This window comes from Anabrus simplex, chromosome 1, assembly GCF_040414725.1.
Source record: "Anabrus simplex isolate iqAnaSimp1 chromosome 1, ASM4041472v1, whole genome shotgun sequence".
Classification (NCBI taxonomy): Eukaryota; Metazoa; Arthropoda; class Insecta; order Orthoptera; family Tettigoniidae; genus Anabrus; species Anabrus simplex.
In genome coordinates this window covers 1373235048-1373259642 of record NC_090265.1, presented here as the reverse complement: position 1 = coordinate 1373259642, position 24595 = coordinate 1373235048, and the positions used below count along the sequence as shown (strand labels likewise).

General features: G+C 38.1%; 1 protein-coding gene across 1 annotated transcript in view; it reads right to left on the bottom strand.

Moving 5' to 3' along the window:
• Nucleotides 1-24595, bottom strand: part of LOC136859314 (prolyl 4-hydroxylase subunit alpha-1-like) — a 618020-nt gene that overhangs the window by 327692 nt on the left and 265733 nt on the right. Inside the window, exons 7-8 of the mRNA XM_068225775.1 lie at nt 14522-14673; nt 12724-12873 (exon numbers count right to left, since the gene is read on the bottom strand). Coding sequence (XP_068081876.1) covers nt 12724-12873; nt 14522-14673 — 302 coding nt within the window. The remainder of the gene's footprint in view (nt 1-12723; nt 12874-14521; nt 14674-24595) is intronic.

Here is a 24595-nt window from a genome sequence, read left to right as displayed (position 1 = left end):
AATGGTCCAGCAAGATCTACCCCGGTGACTTGAAATACTGCGGTGCAGTTAACTCGCTCCTTGGGAAGTGGGGCAGATTGTGTCTCCATTGACTTGGACCGATACCTCTTACATTTGACACAGCTCATTATGATTCGCCTAACCAACTTTCTTCCTCCTATGATCCAGAAGTCTTCTCTAAGCATTGTTAATAAAGTTTGAAGTCCAACGTGCTTAGACAGGCAATGTTTTTCCATCACCATTCTCTCAACGACAATGTTTTCAGAAGGCAGCACGATGGGGCACTTGAAGTTTTCTGTATAATCACCGTAGGCTAACTTTGTTCGCAGCCTTAGAATTCTCTGACTATCTTCAAAAATCTGAGTTTTCCTTTTCATCTTTTGCTCTATGATCTCTCTGTTCTCTGTTTGAACACATCTTATCAGACACTTTTCTGCCTCGACTACTTCTTCTACAGATAGTTCTCCATTCCTTTTGGCATATCGGTTTCACAGGTTGTTGACAAATCTCAGTGCCCAGACAATCATGCATAACGTTCTATGGTAACTAGAAAAACAGCAGAGTCTCGATGTAAACTCTTCCTTATCAAATACTGTATTCGATACGAGAATCTTTCTCTTCTCCTTGTTGACTTCATCCTCAGGAGCCGCAATGTCCAATTTAGGCCATCGTTCAGTGTCATCCTTGAGCCATGTGCGACCTTCCCACCATTTACTTTTTACCAGAAACTTTGCGCTCATGCCTCTGGATAGTAGGTCAGCAGGGTTTAAAAATTCTGGAACATGATGCCAATCCTTCGGGTTACTGAACTTGCGTATTTCCTCACAACGATTTCCTACGAATACACTCCAGTTTCCTTTCGTCTTGATCCAGGTGAGCATCACTGTAGAGTCACTCCAAAAGTATGTTTTACAGTCTTGGAGGTTTAATGCCCTTTTCACTTGTGTGCATAACCGAGTGGTTAATACCGCAGCTAACAATTCTAGGCGGGGTATAGTTATTGGTCCTAAAGATGCAACCCTAGCTTTAGCTTGGACCAACTGTTATGACACAATAGAGTCCTTTTCTGCCCTTTGGAATATACACGTAGCATATGACAACTTGCTGGCATCAGCAAACACATGAATAGTTAATTCCCTGCTATTAAATTCCCATGGTACAAGCCTTCTTGGAATCCTGCATGGTTTCAACAAAGGTAAGCGTTTCACCCACGAATGGAATTTGTTTGTTATTTGTTCTGGTAATTCCTCGTCCCATCCACATTTTTCTCTCCAGGCTTCCTGCATCAATAATTTAGGGATTAATGTTACTGGACACAGAAAACCAAGTGGATCAAAAATATGTTGCACACTTGACAGTAAGCTTCGCTCAGAAGTTGAAAGTGTGGTTAGCTCAACTGTATTAATAATACAGAACATCTCATCTGACCGAGCATCCCACATAAGACCAAGTATTGAAACAATGTTCTCTGACTCTGATTTTTCTGGTGAATTGCTTATCCACCCTCTTAATTCAAAATGTGCTGAACTCATCATTTTAGTAGATTTTTCAACGAACTCACTCATCTCTTCTTTGGTTTAACAGCTAGTGACACAATTGTCCACGTAGAAGGAATTCTGAAGCTTCTTGGCCGTTTTCACATCTTCAGCTGAAACTTTACTCATGTGATGCGCTATCGTTGCTCCTAATAGGAATGGGCTGCACGTAACCCCAAACACTACTCTGCAATGCCACAATGTGATGACCTCGTCTTTGGAATAATCTTTCCACCAGAGAAATCTTAGAAAATCCCTGTCATCCTCATAGAGGCTTATCTGCAGGAATGCCTTTTTAATACCAGCAGTGACCCCTATGGCATGCTTTCGAAACTGCAGCAAAAGTTTGGGAATAATCTCGATTAGATTTGGTCCCTTCTCCAAGCATTTATTCAGCGAATTGCCATGACTGTCCTTTGCCGAGGCATCAAACACGGGCCTAATTTTGGTAGTTAAACTTGATTCCTTAATTAATGCTCTGTGCGGTAAATAGTGTCCTGACGCCTCGTAATTCTCATTTACAGTCTCCACGATTCCACATTCTATCCACTCCACTCTTTAAGCTTGTCCAAGTTTACCAATCTTCTAGTGACTGCTTCCAACCTCTTCTCACCCAACTTCCTGTTATCCAACAATTCTGTATGGCCATCCTTTCAGGGGAGACGAACCTCGTATCTCCCTTCTTCATTCATCCTTACAGTTTCATTGAAGTGTTTCACGACTTCCTCTTCCATCTCTTTCTTTGACTGAGACTCTGCAGGGTCCTTTATGCCAATAGTTTCTAACTTCCACAAGTCTGATATATCCATTGCTTTACCACAAGTGAGACTGACTAGTGACTGATTGCCCTTAGCCAGATCTCGCTGACACATCACTGTCCAACCTAACCTGGTTTCCAGTGCATACATATTTTCATCCAGCTTAATCAGAACTCCTGTAAGCAGCTTCCCTAAAACATCTGCTCCAAGCAACAGATGCACCTCTGGAACATTGACCCCAACATCAGTTAACTGAATGTTTCTAGTTGCAAGAACAGGGTAAACATGTTGAGTTTCGAATCTTGGAACATAACCACATATTTTCTTCTTATCAAGCACCGAGACTGTGCATTTGAAATCCCCTTTTAGTGCTTGTAGTGTTACATCATAATCATTATGTGTCTCTTTGAAGTTTCTACACCCCCAAACAAACAATGAAACATCACTTCCTTTCCCAGTTTTTGTAGTCCTAACTTCCTAGCGCTTTCTTTGGTTATGTAAGATATTTTTGACCCAGAATCTAATAAAATTCGTGCAAGCTTGACCGGTCCTTCACTACCAGAAACCTTCACAACAAGAGTCTGTAATAGCGTCTCTGCATTTTGATAGGCAGTTAAAGTCTCAGTGTTTTGATTTTGATTATCCTTTCCCTTTGAACTTTCCCTCTCTTCTTTCTTAGTAACTAAATCAGGACATAAGATAGCACAATGATCCCTTTTTAAGCAAATCATACACTTCACAAATGCTTTACATTTGCTAGAGTTATGCCCCTTCCTTAAACAACGAAAGCAAGCACCCCTTTTCTTCAAAATATCATTCTTCTCTCCATTCTGGAGATTCCTCACTTTAAAACAATCAGCAGATCTATGGGAACTCTTGTCACACCAGATACAATCTGTTTCAGTTTTCTGACCCTCACCTGAGTACAAAGCAGCGGTGGGAAGTCTCTCTTGTTTACCTGGCTCGCATAACATGTCATCCCTCTTCACAATAAAACTAGAGTGAGCAAGTGACAAACGTTCTTCGCTCTCCACTTCTTGTTTTATAAACAGTAACAACTTGCTTAGGTGATGATCGTGATCATTTTCTGATATATGAGATACACGAACTCTCTCCCATGCCTTCATAACCTCTTCTGGTAATGCAGACTCCACCAAAGGATACAGCATTGCTGCATACTTATAACTAGTGACTCCTAAAGATTCCAAAGCTCTCAGTTGTGTTTCTAATTTATCACAGAGGCTTCCAATACTAAGGCTACTACCTTCGGTAGCTTGAAGCAGAACAAGATTTAGAAGTTCTCGGACATATACTTCTATAAGTAATTCTTCCCTGGCATACCTAGATTTCAGGTGATATATTGCTTTTTGATAGTTCGCTCCGGACGGAGGGAAACTCAACTAGCTCCCTGGCCACGGAACCTGGAACAGTAGTCTGTAGAAGATACTGAAATTTATCTTCCGGGTCGATATCACTATCGTCGTTTTTCTTAAACTGTCCCCCAAAACCAATCCATTTTTTTATATCTCCGTCGAACTGTTTAAGCTGTAGCTTGGGTAAACTGAAATTCCTTTTCTTCGTCGTCTCGATCTCACTCGCTAAGGCCTCACCTCCATCAACAGATAAATTCACTTGAAAATTACTTTCGAACCTAACCTTAGCTTGTAGCCACTTCTCCCGGTACGTTTCTGCCGTGTCGAATTCCTTGGCGTCGTCTTCTTCTGTTTCTTCGACACCCCTAAGTGCTTGAATCTTTTCATCCAAAGATAACATCCGCATTGCCTTATCTTCTAAAATATGAAAGTATGTCAACATTTCTTCCGCATCTACGACTGCTTCAGACATTTTTGTTTGAAACTCGCCATGTGCTCTCGTAAATAGTCTACGTATTTGTGATCTTTCCTTATTATACTGTTTAAGCTCCTCCATCTTAACTAAGTCCTGTCACGGTCGCCAGAAAATGTTCCGTAATAATCAATTTGGAGCTTAATCTATAGGGAAAATAATTTATTGTACAGGAATATTTCCTAACACCATTATTGACAAAAGCACTTCCACTGGAACATAAAAACACACGCCTTGCGCACTTCACGATTATCATCTGTTTTGAAACAAAACTTAAGGGAGGGCTGTCATGATAACAACCACTACAAACACATAACAGGATAGAAATCAAAATTCTCTTAACAAAAAGGGTGACTGAATGGGTTGCTATATTTCTAGAAAATAGATCCCAGAGAATTAGAGTAGGCGAAGCTTTATCTGACCCTGTAATAATTAAGAGGGGAATTCCTCATGGCAGTATTATTGGACCTCTATGTTTTCTTATATATAAATGATATGATTAAAGAAGTGGAATCAGAGGTAAGGCTCTTTGCAGATGATGTTTTTCTGTACAGAGTAATAATAAGTTAGAACATTGTGAGCAAGTGCAACATGACCTCGATAATGTTGTGAAATGGACAGCAGGCAATTGAAACGGGGATAAAAGTCAGGTTGAGTGTTTTACAAATAGGAAAAGTCCTCTCAGTTTTAATTAGTCATCTTGACCCACGACGAATTTTTTCTATGAACATGGACATTCTCATGGTTTTCGATTTGGACAGTTGTTATTAGTAGGCTGTGTACCTGATGTTGTTATACTTTGTCATGTTTGTTATACTGTATTTTATTATGAATGTTTACATTTGTTAAATAGTCTGTTGACAGTGCAAGTGAAATTTGCTCAGTGTAGCTGTATCTTGTGCTTTGTGAATAAATAAATTACTGCATTGATGAGGTGAATGTTCGTTTTGGGGATCACTGTAAGTATCTACGTGTCAATATAAGGAAAGATCTTCATTGGGTAACCACATAAATGGGATTATAAATAAAGGGTACAATTCTCTGCACAAGGTTATGAGGGTGTTTAGGTCAGTACCTGGGGTGCAGTGAACATCGTTCCTCAGCTGACGTGTGACTCAGTGTAGCATAGTTAGTGGCGAGTGAAGTGTGTTAAATGGAGAAAGCGGTTGGAGGTGGTGGCACCAACCGTCCCCCGAATCTGGACATGGATTTGGAGGTCGACCACGAAGAAGAAATTCCCGCAAAGAATGAACAGGTAGCAGGGAACTCAAACGATGAAAGACCTCCAGCTGATCAAAATCTCTCAAAAAGCGACAATAGCTCATCACCTATAGAATTGTATCCACGTACTCATAGGGGTCCTTATTTGGTTAATGTTGAACCTGTGGGTAATAATAATACAGGCAATTTGCATCCTATGGCCCTAGGTCGACTTTTTTATGACAATAAAATCAGCGGCATAAAAACTGTCAGTTGCAAAAGTGTTCGCCGTATTCAAATTGCATTTAAGTCTGGTCAACACGCTAATAGTCTAAAAGCCGACATTCCATCTTCCAGCATTTATCGTATCGAAATTATTCGTGGTGTGGATAAAAATTTATCCAACGAAGACATAATGCAATTCATTGAATCTACAGAACCCATTAAACAAGTGCAGAGAATGAACAGAAGATTAGTGTTGGTGATAAAATAGATTATGTGCCTACTGGTTCCGTGAAAGTAACCTTCAGATCTCAAAACTTACCGGATCATGTATCTATTTTTAATGTGCTCTTAGAGGTTGAAGTATTTATTTATAATCCAATTATATGTCAAAATTGTCAGCGATATGGACACATTGCTAAAAATTGTAGGGCGAGCAATTCTCGTTGTGGGAGATGTTCTCTATCCCATTCAACACGGGAATGTCAGCAAATGTCTACACTACAATCTTAATCATTCAGTGGGATCACATGTATGCGAAGTTCATAACAAACAAGTTGCTATCAAAAAAATTATGTGCATTCAAAATATATCTTTCGAAGAGGCACAAAATCAAGTACAGCCGAAGGCATATAACCCACTTTCAGTAACGCACCAATTTCCCCCATTGCACTCTTCCGAATCAAACCAAACAGTAGAGCTTCCTAAAAAAAGAAAATTTACGGAAGTTATCTATCGTGAGCCTCGGGTCACCCCTCCCCTGGCTATGATAGGGACGGTTACCTTCAGTTAATTGGAACCACCGGAACAGAACATCGTTCATCTCCCATAACTAATAATACCCACGCGCCGAGTAGTTCTGGGAATGGTCTACCGTGTCATCCTCCAATAATGAACCAGGAAGTAGTTTCCAGAAGGACAATTCATTACCCTTTAACCCAAGTAAACTACAATCGGCACTACGTGCTGAGTTTTTAATACTCATGGAATTATTAGGGGGTAACCCACAATGGAGTCACTTGGTTAAGAGCATAAATGACAAAGTCAATAGTCTCATCGAACATGGCAATTTCGATTCTCCAGTGGAATTGTAAAAGCATATTAGGTAAGAGACAAGAGTTAGTTAAACTTATTAATAAATATCGTCCCCATACAATATTAATTCAAGAATCCTGGTTGAAACCCATGTATACTTTTCGATTTGCCGGTTATAAAACGGAACGAATGGATGGTGGTGGATATGGCGACGTATTAACGCTTATTGCCACTGGAATAAAATATCAACGGTTGGAGGTTGCCCATCATATCACAAACACTTTTTTGTAGCAGTGAAAATTAATGAACTGGTCATTGTGAATCTTTATTGTCCCCCTCGTATACAGGGTACAGCTACACAATGATATAATTTTTTCTCTCAGTTTACTCCTTATCCTCATTTTATAATTGCCGGAGATATGAATGCCCATCACACTGCATGGGGATCTCAGCACATTTCTGCTAAGAGTAGGAAAATTCTGAATGTAACGCAGACCCTAGACCTACTAATATTAAATGATGGATCTCCTACACGACTCACAGCACCGGGGCAAGCCAAAAGCGCTGTCGATCTTTCTATTTGTAGTCTCTCATTGGGTCACCGTAGTTTTTGGCAAACTATTAAAGATACCCATCTCAGTGACCATTTCCCCATATTTCTTTCACTTAGTGGGAATAATGGGTCTATAAATTTCGATTCTTCTACAAATAACCAACACCGGCTCGACAGGTCACTCCATGATTATGATTTTGATATGCTTCACAGCTATTTAAATGCTAAGCTCAAACGCAGTTCTTCCCCTATCATGCAATATTCATCATTTCTTACTGCAATTACCGAATATCTCAATATGTATCATCCTATTCACCCAAAAACATGCACGTCAAAGCCTGAACAAATTGCAATAAGATAGTGGGATAAACAATGTGATGCAATGGTCAAACGCCGCAAAATTCTCTTTCGACAGCTTCGAACTAACTTCACATATCATCACTATATCTTTTACCAGAAGTATACAGCACTGATGAAACTCACCTTTGATCATAAACGAAAGAAATCTTGGAAAAAAATCATCTCTGCTATTCGTAGAAATACTAATCCTCAAATTATTTGGTCTGCTATTCGATCTCTGGGTCACATTCAACGACGACACCATACTGTTACCATTCATCCTGATATTCTACAGATATTTTATAGTGAACTCACCCCAGATTTCGTGACACCCCAATTTCCGCTGTCTTCGTCCGTACATAATGTTCAGTTTGACACACTTATGCAACCCATTGAACTAACAGAATTCCTTACTGCAGTTGAAGGTAAGATTTCTACTTCCCCGGGTCCGGATTGCATTACTTACAAAATGATACAACATCTTCCACATAGAGCTCAAAAAATGTTAATCACTTACTTCAATTCGGTTTTAACGTCCGCCACAACTCCACAGGAATGGAATCAATTTCTCCTAGTGCCATTAGAGAAACCTCCAACTGAGGGACATGTATATCCACGGTACCGAGGCATAACCTTGGGATCCTATATTAGGAAGGTTTTTCTACGTATACTGCTCAGTCGCCTACTATGGTGCTTGGAATATTATAATTTATTGCCAAAATACCAATTTGCTTTTATCAAGGGAAGAAGTACTTTTGACGCTATAAATATTTTCTTAACGGATCTCACTTTAGCTCGATTTCGAAAACACGATACTCTTGCCATTTTCATAGACATCAAACAGGCATATGATAATGTTAATATACATGTATTACTCCAAAAATTAACGGACATGAAATTTCCACCCAATTTTATAACTAGGCCTATCATAGGGCAACTTTTATACTATCGATGCCTACGCGTTAAATCATCATGGCAGCCTCCTAACATTCGTTATAGTTCCAAGGGCTTACCTCAAGGTGACGTACTAAGTGGTATATTATTTGCATTATACCTAAAGGATCTAGAAACACTCATTAATCGTGATGCTCGCATAATTACGTACGCTGATGATGTCCTAATATACGTTACTAAAAGTACCGTATTGGAAGCCAGACAAACCATCCCGTTAGCACTAGACAATGCAAATGATTGGTGCAATGACCATGGATTCGAAGTTTCGCAGAATAAGTGTGCTGCCATGGTATTCACCAATAAACGAAGCTATGATCAATCTCCAATACAAAGTGGTACTTTAATCATTCCGATTCGCACAACCTATAAATATTTAGGTATATATTTAGATAATAAGTTAACCTGGAAATACCATTTTGAATCCCTACAATATAAAACAAATAACTTTTCAAATATTCTCAAAGCTACTGTAAGGAGGAACTGGGGGCTGACCCAGTGATAGCGTTGACAATCTATAAGAATACCATACGATCAAGGTTAGATTACGGATGTTTCTTTTTTAACATGGCATCTGCCACCCTTGTCCATAAATTAGATGTTATTCAATACAAAGCGATACGACTATGCATTGGTGCATTGAAATCAACCCCCACCAACGCGTTCCTGGTTGAAACTGGAGAAACGCGGTTGTACTTACGGAGAAAGTTCTTAATACGAAAAATCTCGGTTAACCCCCATTTGTTATTTCCTAAATTACAACTTCTCTCGGAATATTTTCAAAAATACCCTAATACTAAATTAAAACCGCCTGACCTCTTAACAGCCCTTGAAAACATTAGAGATTATAACAATCAAGTAATTAAATGTCCCTCTCTACCTCATTATTCCTTCCCATACCCGGTATCATTTTATAAACCACAACTTATTATATCCCAATTCGGATTCAATACCAAACAAAGCATACAATCTTCTCATATTATTTCTGTTCCATTCCCAGTATGCCTATCTCCTCATCAGGATACATTAAGTATTTACACGGATGGTTCTCGAAATGACCAAGGTGTAGGAGCAGCCTACTAATACTTTCATCTAAAACCTCCGGTAACTTCACACTACCAAAACATGCTTCTATCTTCACTGCTGAAGCATTTGCCATTCGACAGGCCCTATTACATGTCTAACTTCATGCTATACCCAAAGCCATCATGTTTTCTGATTCACAGAATGTTCTAAAATGCATACAATCCCCTCAAAGTCCAAGTTCATGGTATGTGCTCAATATTAAAAAACTATTATTTAACCTAGACCAAAACCACCAGGATATAACGTTGGTCTGGATTCCAGGCCATTCTAATATTACTGGCAATATTAAAGCTGATTTACTTGCCAAAGACGCTGCTTTAGGAAATGGGTTCAACTGTAACATCGCTATTCCCGCTACCGATATTCAACCTCTCATAAAACATGCACTTTGTCAGGAATGGCAGGATGATTGGAAAGGATCTGCGACTTTAAAGGGTAGTTTTTATTTTAATGTGAAACCTTCTATCTGTTTACGGCCATGGTTTGCTAAAGGGAAATACACACGTCGGTATGTTACCACTATCATTCGCATTCGTTGTAACCATGTACTCACACCTGCCTATAAATTTCGATTTCAATTAAATGACTCACCGCTATGTAGTTGTGGTAACGCTATCGGGGATGCTAATCACATTATTCTCCAATGTAAAACATTTAACTCACAACGAAACATTCTCTTTCAACGATTATTAGAACAACAGGTCGCCTTTCCCAAATGTGTCTCTTGCCTAGTATCTAATCCCACACCGGAAATTGTGCTGGCCATCACGGAATACTTATATCAATGTAAAATTTGTCTTTGAATACTCTTACACAATTGAAATTACTAAATGTGATGTATCTAGTTCTCGTAATTTCAACATACATTCTCCTAATAATAATGAACAATCGTTCTATACGCATACATGTAACAATCACATAATAAGAAAATAGAGACTACAGTGTTCAAGCGAGTGAACATTTGGTGACTGGGTAAATTGCCGGTGTGCAGCGCTCAACAACACAAGAGAAGAAGAAGAAGAAGAAGAAGAATAAGAAGGGTGTTTAGGGGTTATAGTAAGGATGTAAAGGAGAGGGCATATAAGTCTCTGATAAGATCCCAACTAGAGTATTGTTCCAGTGTATGGGACCCTCACCAGGATTACTTGATTCAAGAACTGGAAAAAAACCAAAGAAAAGCAGCTCGATTTATTCTGGGTGATTTCCGACAAAAGAGTAACCTTACAAAAATGTTGCAAAGTTTGGGCCGGGAAGAATTGAGAAAAAGGAGACGAGCTGCTAGCCTAAGTAGTATGTTCTGTGCTGTCAGCGTAGAGTTGGCGGGGAATGACATTATTAGACGAATGAGTTTGAGTGGCGTCTTTAAAAGTAGGAAAGATCACAATATGAAGATAAAGTTGAAATTCAAGAGGACAAACTGAGGCAAATATTCATTTTTAGTTAGGGAAGTTAGGGATTGGAATAACTTACCAAGGGAGATGTTCAATAAATTTCTAAATTATTTGAAATTGTTTAAGAAAAGGCTAAGAAAACAACAGATAGGGAATCTGCCACCTGGGTGACTGCCTTAAATGCGCATGGATGGATGGATGGATGGATGGATGGATGGATGGATGGATGGATGGATGGATGGATGGATGGATGGATGGATGGATGGATGGATGGATGGATGGATGGATGGATGGATGGATGGATGGATGGATATGGATGGATGGATGGATATGGTTGGATCTGGATGGATGGATGGATCTGGAGGGATGGATGGATGGATGGATGGATGGATGGATGGATGGATGGATGGATGGATGGATGGATGGATGGATGGATGGATGGATGGATGGATGGATGGATGGATGGATGGATAAATGGATGGATGGATGGATGGATGGATGGATGGATGGATGGATGGATGGATGGATGGATGGATGGATGGATGGATGGAAATGCTTGTTCCAAGCAATGGCAAAAGTGGAACCGGATTGGGAAGTCAGGTAACTTATTCCATAGATGTATAAATCTCGGACCATAGAAATTGAAATTAATGGAACCAGAAGGGAGGCAAAGCAGGGAAGAGGTGTAAGCTAGTGCTGCCTTTGTCACCACACAGTTTAACCTCTACACAGAAGGTGCGGTAACTAAAATGAAAGAGAAAACCAAAAGAGTAAAATTCAATGGTAAACTGGTCCACAGCATCTGCTTTGCAAATAATGGCAGTTTTAGCTAACTCTGGAAGTGAAATGAATAGAATGTTAAGAGTTTTTCATAAATCCTTAGGGAAATTTGAGTGAAGATTAAGATAAAATGACTGAAGTTCACACAACTTTTAAGGGTACAACCACTGAACAAGTCATGGAATTCTGCCAATCAGGAAGAGGAAAATGAAATTCATTGGTCACTACTCAGGCACGACTTTCCTCTAAAGTTAAAGCAAAGTTCTGGGGAAGAAAGTGCAGGGATGACTAGGAAAATCACATATTAAGAACACTGTCGATGAGATAGATTGTGATTCATATGCAGATATGAAGAAGATGGCAGTGGACTGTCAGACATGGTTGCAGTGATGATGAATATTTGGCCAGCATCTAGGTCTCTGCTGCATATGTCAGTATGGAGCAATTACATCTTATGTTTCCTTGGTACTTCCTCCTATTCTGCAATGATTGTCAAAAGGGATATGGACTAGTACATTTCTCTGTTTTGTTAACATCTGTACATCCCTCTTTCCTTCAGAGCAGCACAACAAACAGAGAACGTGGAATATTAATACCCAGAGTGTTATGGCATTGCAGTGTATTCCCTTTTAATGTTCCCTGTTCAAAGTAATTCCTCTAGCTAATTCTTCCTGCTTGGCTGAAAGCAGTGCACCCATAATCTCAGAGTATGGCCTGTATGAGAAGACAACAGCTGTACTGTTCATGCAGGAAGAGTTAGCAAGAAGGATCATTTCCGATAGTGACGTAAAGGAAAATAATTTTAAAGGAACCCATTATGCTTAAGTTTATCACATGGATGTCAGTCCTTGAGTTTAGCTAACTAGGTACTATTATACCAAGAGATGATCCCTGTCAGCAATTTGATGATAAATCTATGAACGTATAAAGAGTAGACATTTTATATTTATTGAATATGTCCTCCTTGAGTTATGCATTTACTTGAATGTTTCACATAAATCCTAATATTTAATATTCGTTCTACTAACCAGATAATTCTGTACTATTCTGTATTCCATTGAGTTCTCCCCTAGCTAAAGATGAGATATCCAGTTTATAAGTGTCTTGAAGTCTCATCAGGTCCTCATCAGTAGGAAACTTGAGCACTGCACGGTAGCTGGTAATTTTTTCAACAAAACCTGTCAAAACATAAACACATTTTCACTACAGGTTCACAGCAGTCAGTATGTAAGCTGTTGTGAACAAACTAAGGATTGTCACAATCCATAGGCACCTAAAGAGCCCCATTTTATTTTTAATTGCTTTCAGAATCGGCACTACAAAGCCTCCTCATGATACCAGTAACTGTTACAAGTGAAAAGTTCACAAAAATGTACTCGTATTTATAATCATTTATGGCTGACAATAATATTGCTAGCAGTATTATCCATCAACAACAAAATAGCACATGGAAGTTGAATTTTAATAATAATAACAATAATAATAATAATAATAATAATAATAATAATAATAATAATAATAATAATAATAATAATAATAATAATATTTGCATTACATTCCACTAACTAATTTAACGGGGTTTTGGAGATGCTGAGGTGCCAGAATAATTCAGTCCCACAGGAGTTCTTTTACATGCCAGTAAATCTACTGAGATGAGGTTGATGTATTTGAGCACCTTCAAATACCACCGGACTGAGCCAGGATCGAACCTGCTAAGTGGGGTCGGAAGGCCAGTGCCTCAATCGCCTGAGCCACTCAGCACAGCAAAGTTGATGTTTCAGAGGCTTTGTCACATTTTGCCAATATTGAAGCTCCAGGGAAATGTAGTTACAGTGTTAAATAAAACTTTTTAAAATGAGATTTTTTCTTTTTTATTTGTCATGTTTTCTAATTCCAGCAATTTTATAAGCCAGCAACCAAGTTGGTAGTTTCATCTGCCTATTGAAATAATGGGGTAGCCACAGCACCTCCAGTTTTAAAATGAATTTGAACCACAGGATCATGATGTTTTTATATTTTTTAATCTCCCATCCACTGTCTGGGATATGAACCATGGCTGCCTTGATGACAATACTACTTGGTTATCACATTCCCCTTACCAAATAACTTATTAAGAATTATTTTACTTCACAAATTGCATTTCTATACTAGTATACTACAAAAAGATACTACTTACAATTTTCCTGTATTTAGGGTTCTAGTGACATTATAACTTGCATTTTTGAAACATATTAGGAGGTAGGGTGAGGTAGTTTTACTCTTAAGTAAAAGAATCCATTTCTAAGACAAAATTTCAGCACTCCAGTCCCTCTTAAGTCTGACAAAGTGACGTTAAGCATCATCTCAGTGAAGTGGAAAGCAAGGAGTAGTTTTTGAAACATACAGTATGCAGATGTTTCTCATTTTACGCAGTACATATGAGTGGAAAACAAACCAAAGAATTGAAAGCCTTCTCAAACTAGGTAGGCCATTGCTTGACACTAATTGTTTCAATCAATACCCTCCAAGTCCATTAAACATCAAAATTATGGGAGTGAGGGATGTAATCAATATTTTATTAAACACATGTAACAACTTATAAAAATTACTGGCATGTAACTTGATTGTTTATCTATTTACATACAACCATCTAGTACAGTAGATAAAAATCAAAGAAAACATATATTGACTGAACATGTTTTCATTTTGAGTGGATACTATAGATCCTTAATTGTGAAAGTCTTCTGCAATGAGATTTCCAGAACTAAAATCAACCTATGCATAACACACTCATCAAAATTTTTTTTTTAACCATTCCTTACAGAATAGGTACTTTTAATATATTACCTGACCCAACATCATTCACCATCTGAGATTCCACAGCCTTCCAGTCAGTGGTAAGCCTCTTGACTAGCAGGTAGGCATTAATGGGATTTGAGAGATAGCCCTGAACATCCCGACTTGCTTCTTGATGCTTTCTAGCATACTCCTCATAATGCCTGAACAAATAATGAACAAGTTTGAAAGTGCATATGATACAAGCAAATTTTATATATTTGGCTATTTCAGTACATACATACATACATACATACATACATACATACATACATACATACATACATACATACATACATACTGCCCCCTTCTTACCGGGCTTCCTCAGCAGGAGAACGAGAGTCCCAAGGGTGGACCGTTCGTTGTCTGGCTTTGCTTATTTTTGAAGGCAGGGAAAGAGACAAGGACTAGCGACAATAATACAGAAATATCAAACAACAGGTTTTTGACATTTATTACAAACTGGCACACTCAACAATAACACATTAAATATAATAAATCTTTATGGTTAAACTATTTTCTCTTCTCCGCCAGTTCATTTAACACTGCTATTAATTTCTCCAATATCCTGGACGACATTAATTCTGTAAATATACAGATGGATATTAGCCTACTTCTGGTTTAATGAAACAACAAAAATGAAATTTTCCATGGGAGGACCTCCTCTCAATAATGACATTATTATTTACAAGTTGAAAGAAAGTGAAAAACTGTCTGATTCATATTTATCTTGGACGTCGAAATAACAGGCCGATTTATGTTTACATTTAGTGTCTCAAAATAAAACTTTCCTTCTTTAATGTACTGAATTAAACGTTACTTCAATTAAATTGAAAAACTAATGAAACCAAAATCTTATCAAAATATTACTCAAAGATGTCTCCATTGGACTTAATTTTACACAGTCGTGTTTGTACAATAAATATTACTCTGAAACTTTCTCTAATATTTCGTCAGACAAATGTGATGTCAATCTTTAGTATCTAACATTTCTAAGGAAATTCTTAACATCGTAGGCTTTACAAAAATAAATGGTGAACCTCGTCCACTGAAATAATTCTTTCTTATTCATTACTATATGGTACTCTGAACCTTTCTTTACTTAAATTCAAAATAAAATTCACAGCAGGTCACGTGGGGACAGCTGACAGCTCAATAAAAAATCAATACATCGCTCCCCTTGCCAACGACACCGGTTCTGAACAAGTGAGACCATCTCTGTAATACAGGGCTGAGGAATATCGCCCGTGCTAATGAAATAATAATCTCGCACCCGCAGACACAATAAATACTTATTGTAGGCCAAATTTGAAGGGGACAATACGTACACACATACATACATACATACATACATACATACATACATACATACATACATACATACATACATACATACATACATCATTATAGACCGTCATGCCTTTCAGCATTCAGTCTGCAAGCCTCTGTGAATTTACTAAATGTTGCCACAATCCTCTGTTTGCAATTAGTGCTGTGGCCACATTTAGTTCCATACCCCTTATCTTTAAATCGTTAGAAACTGAGTCTAATCATCATCGTCGTTTTGGTCTCTCTCTACTTCTCTTACCCTCCATAACCGAGTCCATTATTCTCCTGGGTAACCTATCCTTCTCCATTCGCCTCACATGACCCGGAAAATGAAGCCGGTTTATGCGTATAGCTTCATCAATCGAGTTCATTCCTAACTTACCCTTTATCTCCTCATTCCAAGTACCCTCCTCTCATTGTTCCTGCTTTTTTGTACTAGCAACCATTCTTGCTACTTTCATGTCTGTTACTTCTAACTTATGAATAAGATATCCTGAGTCCACCCAGCTTTCGCTCCCGTAAAGCAAAGTTGGTCTCAAAACAGACCGATGTAAACATAATTTGGTCTAGGAGCTGACTTCCTTCTTACAGAATACTGTTGATCACAACTGCCAGCTCGCTGCATTTGCTTTACTGCACCTTCATTCAATCTCACTATATTACCATCCCGGGAGAACAAACATCCTGAATACTTGAAATTATCTACCTGTTCGAGCTTTGTATTACCAATCTGACATTCAATCCTGTTGAATTTCTTACCTACTGACATCAATTTAGTTTTCAAAAAGCTAATTTTCAAACCATACTCATTGCACCTATTTTCAAGTTGCAAGATATTAGACTGCTGGCTTTCGGCACAATCTGCCATTAAGAACAAGTCGTCAGCATAGGCCATTACTCATAAGCGTTCTTATGACCGTTCTCCCCTTATCTTCGATGGCTTCTTCTTCATAGTACCGTATCAGGTCCCCCTGACGTTGGCGATCACTGTGGCGAATGCAGTACGATCTCTTGCTAAGTGGAAAAGTCTTTCAACACTGTGAATTCCAGTCCATTCTTTGATGTTTCCAAGCCATGATGTTCGCCTCCTCCCGACACCTCTTCGACCTTGTATTTTGCCTTGTACAATCCGCTGTAAGATGAGGTAACGGTCATTTCTAAGGATGTGGCCAAGGTAAGAGATCTTCCGGAGTTTTATTGTTTGAACAAGTTCCCGACTTGCTCTTGCCTTTCTGAGTACTTCTTGGTTCGTTAATCGTGCAACCCACGAAGCCCTGAGCATCCTACGGTGGATCCACATTTCAAAGGCTTCCAAGCGTTTCACTGATATATTCTTGAGAGTCCATGTTTCCACACAATATAGTAAGGCTGACCATATATAGCACTTGACCATCCTCTGTCTAAGTTTTAAATTTAAGTAGTCATTGCAAAAGAAAGATTTCATTTTTGTAAATATTTTTCGTGCTATTGCTATCCTCTGTTTCACTCGTTTCTAGTGTACCCGCTCAAAGCCTGAGTCCCAACCAGCATTTATCTCAGGTCGTGTTACGGTCCGAATCCATCGCAACTAATAAACAATAAAAAAATATATATTGAGATATAAGATCTCAAACTAAATATAAGGGCGCCATCCAATCAGTACTACAGGGTTGAACGGGACACTCTAAACTTTAACTTTAAGGCTCATCATCAAACATACAAATTATAAATATTCAGATCAAAGGAATATTATGAAGGCTCCGTCCTAGGAATGGGGACGGATATTTAAACGGTCACCGAGGGTTTACTATTCTACAAGAACAAGAACATGGAACTGTTTCCTTGCAAATGCTAAAGGAGCATTTTATTTAAGTAGATAAAATAATTTTTACACACAACAAAATCTGTTGACCCTTGATTTGCCGGTAATTTGGCAAATTATTTCTGAAAATGATTACATAATATTTATCACTTCTGACCACCCTTCCATTTGGGTGGTGGAACCGTTGATATCTGAAGGTATCAGATTTACCTTCGTTAACACCACGACCATATTTGGTCGTGGACCAATTACCTGTTAGCTAAGTGGGCGCGATCACATGGACCATGTTATCGCCTCCACTTTGATTGAGATGAGACCAACCCGGGACACTACAAACTCTCCCCGGGTTCCTAACCAAGATATGCTAATCGTTAGTTGAAGGAAACGACAAAGGGACTCTAACCTAATGGTCCAGATGTAGGGATTTGCCTTCATTTTACAACTATTAACTTAACTTATTATTCACAACACATTTCGTGTGTATCTATTAGACCGTAATACTAATAATAAATTTGTCTAAGCATTTAGCTTCGTTGGTAATCTTTGAGTACAGTAGTTCTTGCAAATTTCATTTCTGTTGTGCTTAGTTTAGTGACATACTGTACGGTACCGGTATCGTAATTAGGACACGTCTGAAAGTAGTTTAAAATTACTGTAGTGTACTGTACAGTAGTATACGAGTAATATCCTATTAGAATTTAGTGCGATTATTTTATTATTGAAAAATATTTGTGTAGTAGGCTACTGGTGTAGTGGAGGTATCCGTAGAAACTCTTACTAAAATACTGTTGTTGTAATTAGAATAGGCTTAATTGCAGTTTGGAATTGTGTAGTTCTTGTGTAGGCTATTACATTCGATATTCAGTAATTAACAGCAGATTTTATCCTGTCAGGGGTTGTAGGATAAAAAAAATAGAACACGACTAAGTAGTATTGTAGTGTTGTCGTATATTAATTACCTTATTGTTGTGTACTATCCCAGACAATATATCCCTCCGTTCATTTATTTTTTGCAAATAAATTATTTTATTTTTAATTTCATTTTTTCCCCGTAAAGAATGGCTAAGGAGCACGAGTGTACTTACTGTGAGTGTGACGAGGCATTGAGGGGTATGAGGGAGGAGTTGGAAAGTTTGAGGGAGATAATTAGGGTTCTCACAGAAGACAGGAAGTAAGATAGGACTCCCTCAAACAATGTACAGGTTACAGTAGGTGTACAAGAGGGAGGGGAAGGAAAGGGAGGAGTTGTAGAAGACAGGTGGTCTAATGTTCTAAGGGGAAGGAGATTGCAGTCTAAGGGCTCTATTCAGGATCAGAATTCAGGACAGATGTCTGTGCGAAATCGGTACGAGTCACTCAAGGTAGAACAACAGAGGGAAGATGAGGGACAGGGAACAGTTGCTGAGATGTGTGGAAGTAGGAGGAAGGGAAAAGGTAAGAAAGGAAAAATGTAGAGTAGAGGATAGGAAAAGACAGGTGGAACAGGGTCATGGGAAGGAGAAAAGGGAGGAGGAAGTAGCTTCTGCAGCTATCAGGAAAGATAGGGCTGAGCAGGAGGGGAGGGGATCAAATGAGGTGGGTAGGGTTGAGGCCCTGGTCATGGGGGATTCCATCGTTAGACACGTGGGGAAAGTGTGTGGAGGAAAGGGTACCAGGGTAGAGTGTTATCCAGGAATTAGGTTGAGGCAGATGTTGAGGAAAGTAGAAGAGAGGGAGGAGGGGAAGGAGAAGGTGGTAATGTTTCACGTTGGTACCAACAACGTAAGGCAAGCTGATATAAGTACCAACATAGTTGGAGATGTGTGGGATCTGGTAAATGCAGCACGGGTGAAGATTAAGAAAGCGGAGATTGTTATTAGTGGAATACTGTGTAGAATGGATAATGACTGGAGGGTGATTGAGGATTTAAAAGAGACTATGGAGTGGGTGTGTGGGAAACTGGGAGTGAAATTTCTAGATCCTAATGGGTGGGTAGGAGATAGGGATCTGCGCTCAGATGGCCTTCATTTGAACCGCTGTTGTACGTATAAGTTAGGAAATTTGTTTGGAAGGGTAATAGGGAGGTACATTCAGGGAAAAGGGATGGCCTAGGAAGGGGTGATAAGGGAACAGGGAACTGGAAATCAAGTAGGGATGACATAACATTGTTTGTGTTGAACTGTAGAAGTATTGTAAGGAAAGGAATAGAATTAAGTAATTTCATAGATATATATTTACCAGATATTGTAATAGGAGTTGAATCATGGCTGAGAAATGATATAATGGATGCAGAAATTTTCTCACGGCACTGGAGTGTGTATCGTAGAGATAGGATAGGAAGGGTGGGAGGGGGAGTGTTCATTCTGGTGAAAGAAGAATTTGTAAACTACGAAAAGTTAAAGATGAGACACACGAAATCCCAGGTGTAAGGCTCATTTCTAAAGATAATAGGCAACTTGATATATTTGGAGTGTACAGATCGGGAAAGGATAGCACTGACGCGGATTCGGAATTATTTGATAGGATAGTCAGCTATGTGGGAAACGACATGGAAAGAAATGTGATTGTAGCGGGAGATCTGAATTTGCCAGATGTCAATTGGGAAGGAAATGCGAACGACAGGAAGCATGACCAACAAATGGCAAATAAGTTAATATGGGAAGGACAGCTGACTCAGAAAGTGATGGAACCAAGCAGAGGGAAAAATTTCCTGGATGTGGTGCTGATAAAACCAGATGAGCTCTATAGGGAAACTGAAGTAATAGATGGTGTTACTGATCATGAAACTGTTTTTGTTGTAGTTAAAAATAAATGTGATAGAAAGGAAGGTCTTAAAAGTAGGACTGTTAGGCAGTACCATATGGCTGATAAAGCAGGCATGAGGCAGTTACTAAAAAGTAACTATGGTCGGTGGAAAACGGTAAATAAAAATGTAAACAGACTCTGGGATGGGTTTAAAGAAATTGTTGAGGAATGCGAAAACAGGTTTGTACCATTAAGGGTAGAAAGGAATGGTAAAGACCCACCTTATTATAATAGAGAAATAAAGAGACTAAGAAGGAGGTGCAGATTGGAAAGAAATAGAGTTAGAAATGGCTGTGGAAGTAAGGAGAAATTGAAGGAACTTACTAGAAAATTGAATCTAGCAAAGAAGGCAGCTAAGGATAACATGACGGCAAGCATAATTGGCAGTCATACGAATTTTAGTGAAAAATGGAAGGGTATGTATAGGTATTTTAAGGTAGAAACAGGTTCCAAGAAGGACATTCTAGGAATAATTAATGAACAAGGGGAGTGTGTATGTAAGGATCTTCAAAAGGCAGAAGTATTCAGTCAGCAGTATGTAAAGATTGTTGGTTACAAGGATAATGTCGAGATAGAGAAGGAGACTAAAGCCAAAGAAGTAATAAAATTTACATATGATAAAAATGACATTTACAATAAGATACAAAAGTTGAAAACTAGAAAAGCGGCTGGAATTGATCAGATTTCTGGGGATATACTAAAGACAATGGGTTGGGATATAGTACCATATCTGAAGTACTTATTTGATAATTGTTTGGTCGGAGGAGCTATACCAGATGAATGGAGAGTTGCTATAGTAGCCCTGTGTATAAAGGAAAGGGTGATAGACATAAAGCTGAAAATTACAGGCCAGTAAGTTTGACATGCATTGTATGTAAGCTTTGGGAAGGCATTCTTTCTGATTATATTAGACATGCTTGTGAAATTAATAACTGGTTCGATAGTAGGCAATTCGGTTTTAGGAAAGGTTGTTCCACTGAAGCTCAATTTGTAGGATTCCAGCAAGATATGGCAGATATCTTAGATTCAGGAGGTCAAATGGACTGTATCGCAATTGACCTGTCTAAAGCATTTGATAGGGTGGATCATGGGAGACTACTGGCAAAAATGAGTGCAATTGGACTAGACAAAAGAGTGACTGAATGGGTTGCTATATTTCTAGAAAATAGATCTCAGAGAATTAGAGTAGGTGAAGCTTTATCTGACCCTGTAAATATTAAGAGGGGAATTCCTCAAGGCAGTATTATCGGACCTTGATGTGTTCTTATATATATAAATGATATGAGTAAAGGAGTGGAATCGGAGGTAAGGCTTTTTGCGGATGATGTTATTCTCTATAGAGTGATAAATAAGTTACAAGATTGTGAGCAACTGCAACGTGACCTCGAAAATGTTGTGAGATGGACAGCAGGCAATGGTATGTTGAGAAACGGGGTTAAAAGTCAGGTTGTGAGTTTCACAAAGAGGAAAAGTCCTCACAGTTTTAATTACTGCGTTGATGGGGTGAAAGTTCCTTTTGGGGATCATTGTAAGTATCTAGGTGTTAATATAAGGAAAGATCTTCATTGGGGTAATCACGTAAATGGGATTGTAAATAAAGGGTACAGATCTCTGCACATGGTTATGAGGGTGTTTAGGGGTTGTAGTAAGGATGTAAAGGAGAGTGCATATAAGTCTCTGGTAAGAACCCAACTAGAGTATGGTTCCAGTGTATGGGACCCTCACCAGGATTACCTGTTTCAAGAACTGGAAAAAATCCAAAGAAAGGCAGCTCGATTTGTTCTGGGGGATTTCCGACAAAAGAGTAGCGTTTCAAAAATGTTCCAATATTTGGGTTGGGAAGAATTGAGAGAAAGAAGAAGAGCTGCTCAACTAAGTGGTATGTTCCGAGCTGTCAGCGGAGAAGTGGCGTGGAATGACATTAGTAGACGAATAAGTTTGAATGGCGTTTATAAAAGTAGGAAAGATCACAATATGAAGATAAAGTTGGAATTCAAAAGGACAAACTGGGGCAAATATTCATTTATAGGAAGGGGAGTTAGGGATTGGAATAACTTACGAAGGGTGATGTTCAATAAATTTCCAATTTCTTTGAAATCATTTAGGAAAAGGCTAGGAAAGCAACAGATAGTGAATCTGCCACCTGGGCGACTGCCCTAAATGCAGATCAGTATTGATTGATTGACTGATTGATTGATTGATTGATTGATTGATTGATTGATTGATTGATTGATTGATTGATTGATTGATTGATTGATTGATTGATTGATTGATTGATTGATTGATTGATTGATTGATTGATTGATTGATTGATTGATTGATTGACACTATTACGTTAATTCGCCAGCTGACTTCCCTAGTATCATTCATCATCAGCGTCCGAAATAATAAAGTAAAATAAAATTATTAAAAAATATTATTATTATCAACATTATTATTGATAGTGGAGATCGTGATTATCGTAACCCGTAATCATCCTCGCTATAATACTTCAACTTCTCGCTCTTATTATTCTCATCAAAAAAAGTAGCTTCCTTTTTTTATACTTCAAATATTATTATTATTAAAGTGGTTTGAAAATTTCAAATTTTTCATTTCAACTCCCAACATCATCATTGTGTTCATAAATAAAAACAAAAAATTTCTTCCTCTGATTCTTCAAATATTATTATTATTATTATTATTATTATTATTATTATTATTATTATTATTATTATTAATTTTTAAAAAATAATTTCGCTTGTTACACGGTAGTCCAGTCTTAATATGTTTAACGCATAACCCCTTTTACAATTTCGATTTATTTTGGCACTAATCAATCTAGACATGATTTACTTGGAATATTATTATTATTATTATTATTATTATTATTATTATTATTATTATTATCATTATTATTATTATTTCGAGAATTTTTATTTTTATGCCCATCTTTATGTAATTTAGTCACATACGTTCTCTCCCAAACAGAAATCACCAAGATCCGAATTCACATCGGTCGGGACATAATAGTGTTCGAACCCGCAACCTTATTTTCGTACTGTCGTTAATTCATGGAGACCGTATGCTCCTAAGACAATTCTCAAATCCCATAACACCTCCCAGTTGGGCAAATACCTCCAATCTCTGCAAGTGTTAAATTATTCCTTCCTTTTCCATTCTGAAGTCCATTTATCCATCGGAACTCTTCAAAACATTTTCATTAATTAACCCTCGGTGTGTGGACTCTCTTCTGCCACTCATGTCACCGGTATAAAAATACAACCTCTATGTAGGTCTTAAGATCCATCTATTTCTTCATCAATATCAGTACAATTCACTTTCATTTCGGGCCGGATTTCTGTCCCGCAAAACTCCATATCTCAACTTTTGGCTCAAATCACTCTGGGCCTCAAATATAGCGTGACCATATTATCAAAATGTCTATCTCGTTTCTACCAAAAGTATTTATGATTATTATGTAGTCCAAAAACGTTAAATCAACAATTAGTGTTAAAATCGGATTCAATGCCCAAATTAATTATTCACGGCACATGTGATCTCCACATTTAAATTACTTTAATTTGCAATCATTCTATCCAACTAGGCCCGTGCCTTTATTCTCAAAGATTATTATTAAACACGCCTTCCCACATTACCCAATATCAACTTATTACTCCGACACTTCTACCGATTATTATTATTTTGTCCCCTGGCAAACTTCGCGATATTTACAAACAAATCAATGGACTTCATTCCGTCCCACGACAATTTAAATCACTTGGCAACCCTACCTTTGGATTATCTTAACAACATGCCTTAATATCTATAAAAGTTCCGATAACGGAAAAACACTTTGGAAGCACTTCTAAATGAATATTAATATTATCTTTACGTGAAACCTGCTCCATTTCATATCAAACAACTCAACCACTTGAACAAATAAACCCTACTCTACTCTATTTAATAATCAAAATTATGATGAGTGCTTGATCTAATTATGTACATATTAATTTGTCCCTTTGTCTATCTATCTTTGAATTTATACGAGCCGGAAACGGGTCGTTTCACAATCAAGTTACCATGATAAAATAATATGATTTCCTATCCCTAACGATAGCAATCTACAAATATTTTAAAAGGTTACTCATCTCTGCCCTTGTAGTCTGCTAAAACCGGACAAGGAGCCTAGC